Raw genomic sequence first — 10741 nt, 5'->3', positions numbered from 1 at the left:
CAACTTTATATTATTCAAATGGGTCTAAAAGGAGTTCAAACTCATATTCATATGATCTAAATACACTTGGAGCGTACTTCAATTCATATGGGGCAGATTAGGTGCAACACTTGCAATTATAAGCTTATGGAGCCTAATCAAACCTATGGGTCAAAACTGCACAAAGGGAAGAATAAAGGTTTTTGTAAAGATCAAGAAAAACTTTTGTGAAGATTCAGCTTTGTCATAATGGACTTGCTATGTTTTATTATTAAATACTTGCTTTATTTTGATTTTGTTTGGACTTGTATTCTAACTCTAATTTTCTTTCTAAGTTTTAGAGTGTTGGACCATGTTTTAGGCTTATATTTTATTATTTAAGAATTTGATGTATTATTTTAGTGTGTATTTGGACTTGGCCCTTGTGTGTGGTTCGATCAAGCCTAAGAAGATTGTCTTAGAGTTTTATTTTTTTCTCCTTACTGTATAAGGATAAGGAATACTTGTAAGAGGAACTTTTAAATCAAAATTTTTAAAATTTGTTTTATGCCTTTGGCGTGTATTGCTTTGAGTGAGAGTAAGGATTTACTTTCATTAATTGCATCAAGAATTTTGGCTAACTTATCAACTATTCATTGTGGCGTTTATTGGATTCTAATCTAAATCCTTCTATCATTAATGTTTCAGCTTCTCTAAGTGTAGGGTGTCATAGGAGGTAGATTTATCAAATCTTTGGTTTTCATATCTACTTGTACGTGTGAGTTTGAGACTTGTGCCGCAGGGTTCTTGTCAGTTGGTATCAGAATCAAAGTAAGGTAAATTCTTATTTATCTTAAGTTCTAGGGTTTTTGAGTTTTCCTTTCTTTTTCCTTGTTGATTTCGGTGAAGTTTCTTATGTCCATGGCTTCATCTTCTTGATTGTTAAATCGGTACCTAATCTCTTTTGGAAGACAAATTCGAAATCTATAATAAAAAAAAAAATCCATGGATTACTCTTATTGTCTGAAATCTCCATTACCTTATTTGTCTTGATGTTTGGCCGAAATTCGTGAGATCTTTTTTTTGAATTCCTTTTGGCCGAACACTTAAGATTTGCTTCTTGATTTGTGTTTTGTTTTTTGATTTGGCTGGAAATTGTGCTATTTCATCTATATTGCTTTACCTTTCCTAGTTGATGGCTGAAATTTATAGGAATCAATTTAAATTTTGAATTGGCGTGAATTCAGATTGGGAGATAAAAGAAATTATGTACATTTCCTAAAGTGCACATTTAAGACAATTGCATCTAAATTGATTTGGTATCAAATGTTTCTTTTAAGTTTAGAAATTCGATCATAGTGCTGTTGTTGAGTGAAATTTTAATTTTCTGTTTCTATTAGTAGGATTTTGATACTTGCCTTTTTGGGTAGATTTTAAATATATCTATATTTAATTTTCTTTGTAGTGAATTAATGATGCAGAACCTAGGATCAACATGTGATTAAAAACCCCGTCAGACAACTTGATAAAAAACAAAGCAAAATAATCTTTCGAAAGGTTGATATACTACACCCCTAACCAACCAATGTGATTAGAAACATAGATAATCAAGCGAAAATTGATCTACTACACCCCTAACTAACTAATGTGATTAAAAACATAGAAAATCAAGCGATTCCAGTTTCGAGAATGCCACAAGAAATTCTTGATAAGTTAACTAAGTATGGATGAGATCCATATTAGAATACCATAAGGTTAAACCTTGATAAGTTGCTAAATAATGGAGAAGAATCAAATATTGTTCATAAAATCATATTTATTCATTGGCTTATTGTGGCTGCTACCTTAAGGGTGTTTTTATAGCCAAACCTAGATTAAAAATAGTCAAACCTAGATTAAATAGTAGGAATGTGTAATTATAATATAAGAAGGGTATCTAGTTAAATAGTCAAACCTAGATTAAAAATCATTTTCCTAAATTATCTTGGAGAAATCTCCTTCCTAAATGGGTTACACAAATTTGGCTTTTAGTATAGGTCAAATTAATTTAAAACATATCCCACAAAATACTAAAATATCAAAATAATAAAACTGGTCTAAATGCAATTTGGCTATACATGTATTATACGCGATCTGAAATTGTGTTGTGCGTCCACATGTATTGAAAAGAGTGTGGCTTGTTTCCTTATTCTCTCATACTTCCCAAATATAGTTCTCATCTCGTAAACATTGAGTTAAGCAATGGTAACTTGATTTGTCATGATTTGGAGTTTTTCATTTTAATCTTTGAATAATCGTATTATTTTCTTACTCGTATCACATCGTATTATTTCCGTACTCGTATCATTCTCTCTTTTTTCGAAAAAATTCGTCCTCAATTCTTCAACCATAATGATAAGAAAATAATTGATATATATAAAATCTTCTTTGAATTCAGTATGACATTTCGCGAATAAATCACTAAACTTTAACATCTCTTTTCTTTTTCCTTTTTTAAAAAAAAAATCAAATAATTGAAACAATTTTTTTTCTCACTTTTTTTTAAAAAAAATTCATACTATTGAAATAAAAATAAATTTCTTCTTTTTTTATATATAAATATAACTAAAATTTTTTTCTTTTTTTTTTGAAAGAAACTATAAGATAAACTGAAATAAAAAAAATAAGATAGACTAAAAAAAATTTACGAAACAAATAAATATCGATAAATATGTATTTATCTATAACCGTACTCTAATACCAACTGATGCGGAATCCAAGATCAATATGTAATTAAAAATCCCGTCATACAACTTGATAAAAAACAAAGTAAAATATCTTCCAAAATGTTGCTTTACTACACCCCTAACCAACTGATGTGATTAGAAACATAGATAATCAAGTGAAAGTTGCTCTACTACACCCCTAATCAACTAATGTGATTAGAAACATAGATAATCAAGCGATTTCAGCTTCGAGAACACCACAAGAAATTCTTGATAAGTTAACTAAGTATGGAGGAGATCCATATTTATTATGGATTTATGTAAATATTTAGATAATTGTCAGAAGTTAAAAAGGCCTTTTACCTTTTTTTTAATAATAGAATATTTTTTTATATAATTTAAAATATAAAAAATTTAATATTTTAATTAACATAAAAATTTAAAAAATATATAGATATAATAAATAATTTTTAATATTTAAAAAATAAAGTTTTATTGTATAAAAATAATATTTTATTATAAAAATAACATTTTATTAAATGAGTATTTATTTAACTTTTGAATAACAGTATAAGACTTAATTAACCTAAAAATTTAAATTTAACTTATTTGAGCCTTAACCAAAAATATAAAAACTTAATTAGAATTATATTCTATTTTAATTTCCCTAGTTTCCCCTTTCACTTTCACAACCCATATATTGGGTCTGTGAAAAGCCATCAACACATTTCTCCCAAACTGCATTATTAGGCTTTTCCCAGTTTCTAAAAATGAATAATTTATTATTAAATATAGAAAATTTAATTAATTAATCACTTAATTTAAAAGAAATTAAAAATATTTTGAAAAAAATTATTAGTTGATTTTATAATTTTGAAATTGATGAATGAAAATGACTTTATTTTAACTAAAAAAGAAAGCCCACTGATGTCATTATTTCGAGTGCCGTTCATGCACAAGAAGAATTCAACCAAGCAAATGCTCCTTCAGTTCTTCAAGGTACCTTACTTTCCCCTCAATTAGTGAGAGTTTAAACTTCAATGTCAATGCAGCAACGAATAAGTAGCCGCCTCGCTCGAGTTTTTTGAAGTTCAATGTCAATGCAACAATGAATAAGTAGTATAATTGCATACCGAAAAATCTTATTGCTTGCAAAAGAATAAAAGTTTATAAAGAATTGTAGTTGAAAGTGATTTGATATTTATATTTGATTTTTGTAAAGGAATTTCGGCCCTGTGCATATCACAGATATCATAAATGATATTTGTGTTTAATTAAATATTTCTATGTTATCTCTTTTTTCTTTTACCAGAAGAGACAATAATAAAAAATTCATTAAATTTTGTATTTCTTTTTACCTTTTTAAAACTTAATGAATTTATCTTTTAAGAAAATAAAAACTCAAAACAACCCCCTCCAAAATAATTTAATAATTACTGACATCTTCTCTTTCATGAAACTCTGAAAAATAGTACCAACAGAATCTTACTTTTTAAATGGATCGCAACGCTATGTTTGAAAATCTTTTTGAGGAAAGGAAATAAAGTGTGAAAATTAAGTAAAATAAAAGTAATAAAAAAGATTATTTTCCTCTTATTGTTTAGATATTAAGAAGGAAAATAAAAGAAAAAAATAACTATTTAAAATAGTAAAATAATTTATTTTACCTTTTATATTTACAATTAACATAAATAATTTTAAAAATAAAAATATAATTATCTTCATTTTCCATCTACTTTCTCTCCAAATTGGGGACAACGGAATAATAATTTTAATTTGTTATTTTTCATATTCATTTTCCTTTCCCATTTTCCTCTTTCCAGACTCAATAAGATAGAATATTTTTATTTTCCTTTCAAATTTTCCTTCCTTTTATTTTACTCCCATCCAAACATACCATAAGGCTCTAATCTAAATAGAATCACAACTGCAGAAATAAATAATGTGAAATCAATAAAATTAATAAAAAAAATTTATTAATTAATCCCTATATTATAAAAAAACTCATTAGTCAAAAAAATACATTTAAGAGTTCAAAAGTTATAAAAAATATACTAATTAATCATTCTATAAATTTTAACTATTAATTGTTTTACTATCTATTCTCTAAATTTAAATGAACTTATTAATTGATCTTTTAATTTTGTAAAATTTCTACTAATTAATTCCTCTGTATCGATGACATTAGACTTTTTTGTAATTATTTCATAGCAACAATAACACAAAAACTAATTTCAAGAAAAATACGTGTTGCACAAGTATGCAAAGCAAAGCTGAAGAGTAAATCTGTAAGCCATGCACAAGTCTAGACTATGCTTGTTCCAAATAAAATAACAAGTCAACATACAAATAACAACAGATACTACGTTTAACTTGCACTTCAAGGAACTAATGCCTCCCAAATCCACTCCAAAAATTGAAAAGACAAAATGTAAATTGCAGATTAATCTTACAACCACAGGTATTCAAGCATGGATAGGGTAAGTGAAATTGACACTTCGCACCCCCCAAATACCAATCAACAAAAGCTAAACACACCGTGGAAAAAAGGTTTGCCCAACATACCCTCCAGCCATAGCTCTTCTTACATTAGATTCAAAAATTTTTGGATTGTCCCTCAACACTGCAGCAGCATCATGATTAAGGGGATCCTCATAATTTGGTTCCTGCATACAAAATTTGCAATAAAAATTCGAACAGGAAGAAAAAAAGATACCAAACGACTACAAAATCACAGAGATGTACTCAAAAAAATGTTATGAATACCGTGAAAAGATGATATAATCCATATATAATAGTGTTTATATTGAGGACAGGTTTCCAATCTTCCCGCAAGATGTTGAGGCAGACATTTCCTTCCAAATCAATGTTAGGATGGTAAACCTAGGAGTTGGACGTACAATACATTACAGTCACATTAAACTAAACCGTAAGGTACAAAGAATTCATGCAGGAAAATATGTCTTAATAATACAAAGAATATTGGCTTGTTTACCTTGGTCTTGCACTTAACCTTTGGTGCCTCGTGTGGATAGATGGGAGAAACTTGGAAAGAAAATAGAAATGTGCCACCTCTAATCACAATAAGGAAGCATCCAATTAAATTATTGCCTCTAGAAATCAGGCAAACTTTGAGATCAAAACATAGAGAAACTTAGCTTTTCCTCAGAAAGAAGAATGTCATACACAAGTTCAAAATATTACAGATTAAAATATTTTGCCAAGGTCCATGATTACTTGTTTTTATAAGTTCTAGAGACAACAAGATGCTTTTATCCTTACAAATAATATCCTTCATCAGGTACAATTGAAACCTCGAAATTCATAAGGTCATCCTTGCCATTGGAAAATGAAATGGTGCACGATTTAGGCAGGTTCAGCTCCGAAATATCTGCAGGAAAAATACAAGGAAACACTAAGATAGAAGTACGTTGATGATATTTCCAATAGAAGTTTCTAAAACCAAAAGGACAGGACAAACATCATTGAATAGCATATTTTAAGAGTCATAAATCACAATCCACTTCTGCATGTATATGCATTATTTGCACCATATTGCCATTTTAAAGATTTGTACCTACGAAAGCATCAAAAGCAAATGGATAATTTCTATGTATTCCTCGTGAAACATGACAGAAATTTCTCCCAAGATCACATGATCTCAACAAATGTTTTCTCCAATACCTTTCCTTCATGTGAAAAGACATAAGTCTTCATCTCCAAATAATTAACCATTTCCCTCAAATTCAAAGCACTAGTTTAACAGTTGAAACAACTCAAAAAATTCTCTGCTACATGTCTTGAATATCATTCAACTCCATCCATGAAAAAGGCCAAACACCAGTAGAACTCATATTTCACGGAAATTTAGTTGAGGAAAAACTTGGTGCAGGATTAACTTAATCCAGATATCACAATTGCTGTGGCTATTGAACTGTATAACCTACAGGTTGCCAATCTCTTAGCCTCAAAGAGCAACAAGACCATCATCAGTTCTAGGCCTATAGCAAAGAAAGAATGAACAAAGAAACGTCACAGCTCCTGAAATTCCATAATCCCAACAGCCAAATACCTAAATCAAAAGTTTCCAATAAGATTAATCCACTAATCTTGACACTGCAAAAAAAAAAAGTTCTAAAAACTGTATCACCTACTGACAATTAAGAAAAAATATATATAAAAAAAAACTATGAATAACATGAATATAAGGATATTCTAAAAGTCAGAACACTAAGGTTAGGCTTCTCAAATATATCTTTGAACCTGTAAGTAGTTTGGTAACTACATGAACCTCATAAAACCAATTAATAATCCACACATATCTGATCTTTCAATTCACTAATTAAACTCCTCTTAAAAAAGCAGAACCCAATACATTTCCTCTAGAGAATAGAGAAACAAGAAACTACCACACAAACCATATAGAAGGATAAAGATCCTCAAAAACAAACTTCAGAAACAAGAAAATCCAACAGTGGATATTAAAGAGAGAAACTTTCCATAAGTAAAACCAGATAAATATAAGGGACGAACCCTTATGAAGACGCAATTCTCCAGCAGTTTGCTTTTTGAAAGGTACCCCTCCATTGGCATTTTCAGCAAGTTCTCTTTGTTTCTCCTTTACTTTAAATAGACGAATCATAGTTCCTACAATTAAACAATATCTCAAAACAAATTATTCCCATAGATCACATCACACACATCAATATCCATGAACCCAATCAACAATACAAAATCAACCCATCAATAAAGAGCAAAAACGTCGTCCACAACTAAATCGAGACCAATAATTTAGGAGGAGGAAAATGCAAGAAACCTTAAACAAATCTCAACAGTAAAAGCTAAATCACAAGACAAAATAAAGATAAAAGTTTATTTGAAAAATTCAATCCACAGCAACTTAAAATTAAAAGAAGAAGAAAAAATCAAATGAAAAGGAGGGAAATGAGAGATTAAACAAGGGAAGGAGATGATACCTGGTATAAGGAATGAAAATGGACAAAGAAGAAGGGAACGAAAAGGTGAAAATACGAGTGATTGAATGAGCAAAGCGACAATATCACAAGAAGCGTACAATAGTGATGATAATAATAAATTAATAAAAGAAGAAGAGGAAAGAGCAAGCAGATTTGGCAAACAAGTGACGAGAGAAGGTAGACCGGAGGCGGACCCTTCCTGTGTTCCTATGGATTAATTATCAAATCGATATATATCAAATTTTCATTTATACATGTTGCTTCTTTTGTACGCGGATAAGTCAACTTTTTTTATTTTTTATTTTTTTCTCCTCAACCTGTGATATCAAAATAGAGTTTTGATAATGTGGTATTTTAATTTTAAAAAAAAGAAGATGATGTGGTATTTTCATATGCAAACTAGTTGTTTTGTTTAACTAATGGGTACTTTCAATTGATTTATCTCATATTTTTTTAATAATATCATGTATTTTCATCGATAATCTATTTTGTTCTATATTAATTTATGATATTCTGAAATCCAGATAATAGAGTTTACATTGCGATTGTAAACTTAGATAGAGAAAAAGGTGTTCTCTTCCTTTTATTCTTTTCCTTTTATCCACTAGTGACGTCTAACGGCCTTTTTGCTACAGTGCCACCTGTCTCTGTCACACACATCCATACGTACGGAAGCGTCAGAGCCCCTCTCCACGCCAGACGGCCATTTAATTCCCCCCGACGCGCATGCGGACAGAGCTGCAAAGTGACTGGGCCTGCTATCCTTTACCACGTCACATCACCAGGCTAGATTTCTCGTTACTGGACCTGGACTCGCGAATGACCCAACCTGCCCCGTGTGTTTGGGTCGAGGCTTAAGACGTTGGACCGGCCTATTGAAATGGACTTCTGGAACCTTGGGCTTGCTTCATTTCTTTAGGCTTGGCCTCCCTCATGGTAAATGAGATCCAACGGTCATCAATTGTCCCTTTACCTCCTCAGCAGTTATTACATGATTGATGAGGGGGTAAATCCCTAGAACCCATAATGACCGCGCGGCCCGAGAACAGCTCCCCTCAAAACGTCCCTTCCTTGTCTTTACTGTTTTCAAATTTAAAATCTTGAATCTTCGCCAAACCCTCCTTCTCCTTCTGTTCTCTGTGTGCTTCATCTCTTCCGTCTTCCTGACAAATCGCCTTCAAGGTACGTTTCTTACCCTACAATGGAGAGTCCCCGGCTTTTTGATGTCATGAATCTAGAGTCCAACGTCACCTCCTCTTCTCTCGCGACCTTCTTTTCTCGAGAGTATTTAGATACCCCTCTTTTTCGTATTAGGACCCTCCATCGTAATGAGAGGATCCTCCTTCCCAATCCTCCTCCTTCTGGTCTCGTTGACCCCTAGAGGGACTGTAGCCTGATTTTCTTTGTCAAACAACGTGAGTTTGGCTTAACCTTCCCTTTTTCTTCCTTTTTTGTTGAGATCTTCGAGTACTTCGGAATAACTCCTTGTATGCTTACTCCTAACTTGATTCTCTTCATGTGCTCCTTTAAATCTGTCAGTTTGAGTTGGGGTTTCACTCCTACAGCTCGTTTGTTCTCCACCTTCTTTTGCCTGGTCCGGGCTAGCCAGGGTTTTTATTACTTTGCTCCTCGAGGAGGGCTGTCCATCTTCTCGGGGCATAAAGACTCCATCAAAGGTTGGGCAGAGGGGTTCGCTGTGGTAGAGCTGAAGGGAGGTCCCGGGCTGTCCTAGCAGGTAGACCTCCCTTGGAGGGATGTCCCCCCGGGCTGCAACGACCTTCCTTAGTTGACCCTCTTTGAGCAGATCAGCCTTCTCAGACTGACTTTTGTTAAGCAAAAGTATGATGTTGAGAAGTGTATGTTTGTGTCCAGTTCTCAGGTGTAACGACCCGAAAATCGGACCGCTACCGGCGCTAGGATCCAGATCGGCTTAAGGCCGCCAGGACCCGTAGCAAGCCTGACAAACAACCTGTAAACCTGTGTAATCCCATACATGATCATACAAATACATAAACATGTAAACTTTTTCTTTCATAAGTCAAGCTTAACCTGTGCATGCACACTAATATAACCATAAACCTCACACTGGAGCCCTCATCACATGCTCCAATGGGGTATCAATAACATACATTAAGCTTGATTCCTCATCTCATCAATAATAATAGTGATCATGCATTAAAAAGGGGTACCATACACATAGGGTCAAGCACAACCTCTAATCCTCAATATCATTTTACATATCATGACTACATAAAACATTACATTACAATTTCATCATATCCACAACTTCTAACTATTACATAAAAACAGACTTTACTCCTGCCGACCTCCTGATCTACCCTGTATCTGCAAATCTGGGGGATAAGGGGAAAGGGGTGAGCTACAAGAGCCCAATGAGCAGAATAATAATAATAATTAAAACACATGCTATCATGTAATGCATCACATCACAACCATATCACATCAAGGATGGACTTGTCACCAAGGGTCCTCTACATAGTCCAACTGTGCCAGGGGCGTAGTGCAGGCCACACCTGGTCTTTCTCTTACATATATCATAACATACATGTCCAACTGTGCTGGGGGCGTAGTGCAGGCTACACCCGGACTTTCACTTACATAGTGCCAGGGGCGTAGTGCAGGCCACACCTGGACTTCCATATCATATCATATCATGTCTCATCATACTGAGGACCAATGGGTCATCCAATATCCATCCACATCAACATCAAGATATGCAATGCAACATATTCGTGAATTCTAATGCAAGCAACCTAGGATATCACATGGCATTCATGATGCATGATTCATGCTAAAGTTTTCATTTATTTAAAACGTAAGAGTTTATTCTACTCACCTCTGGCTAGCTTTGACACTGACTGAAGCAGCTGACTCACTGCTGGGGTCCTCGGTTCCTCGGGTCCGAACTTATACAGGTGGACTCAAATGAGGGACCAAACAACTAGAACATAACTCTAAAAACATCCCCCAAAAACCCTCTAAAACACCTCAAAACATCCATGCAAAAACATGCAAAGGAAGGCTGAACAGAGCACTTTTGGCGGCAGGTTCGGCGGCCGAAAGTCCCTCCAGAGCCGAAAG

The 10741-nt window shown here is 33.0% G+C and overlaps 1 protein-coding gene across 2 annotated transcripts; it reads right to left on the bottom strand.

Moving 5' to 3' along the window:
• Nucleotides 1-4924: 4924 nt before the first annotated feature.
• On the bottom strand, nt 4925-7858 carry LOC110627335 (NEDD8-conjugating enzyme Ubc12). 2 transcript variants are annotated; one of them, XM_021773604.2, is made up of 6 exons: nt 7640-7858; nt 7197-7310; nt 5946-6054; nt 5659-5737; nt 5430-5546; nt 4925-5329 (listed from the first exon to the last, which is right to left on the bottom strand). In XM_021773604.2, the coding sequence occupies exons 2-6, from the start codon at nt 7303-7305 to the stop codon at nt 5192-5194; spliced, it is 552 nt and encodes a 183-aa protein (XP_021629296.1). In that variant the 5' UTR covers nt 7306-7310; nt 7640-7858; the 3' UTR covers nt 4925-5191. The 2 variants fall into 2 exon arrangements, with proteins under 2 accessions (XP_021629296.1, XP_043818168.1); XM_043962233.1 differs by lacking the exon at nt 7640-7858 and having other exon boundaries at nt 7163-7296.
• Between the last annotated feature and the right edge of the window lie 2883 nt (nt 7859-10741).

The sequence above is a fragment of the Manihot esculenta genome, chromosome 12, assembly GCF_001659605.2.
Source record: "Manihot esculenta cultivar AM560-2 chromosome 12, M.esculenta_v8, whole genome shotgun sequence".
In the NCBI taxonomy this organism is placed as follows: Eukaryota; Viridiplantae; Streptophyta; class Magnoliopsida; order Malpighiales; family Euphorbiaceae; genus Manihot; species Manihot esculenta.
The sequence above is the reverse complement of the archived record's forward strand: the minus strand, read 5'-3'. Positions and strand labels throughout refer to the sequence as shown.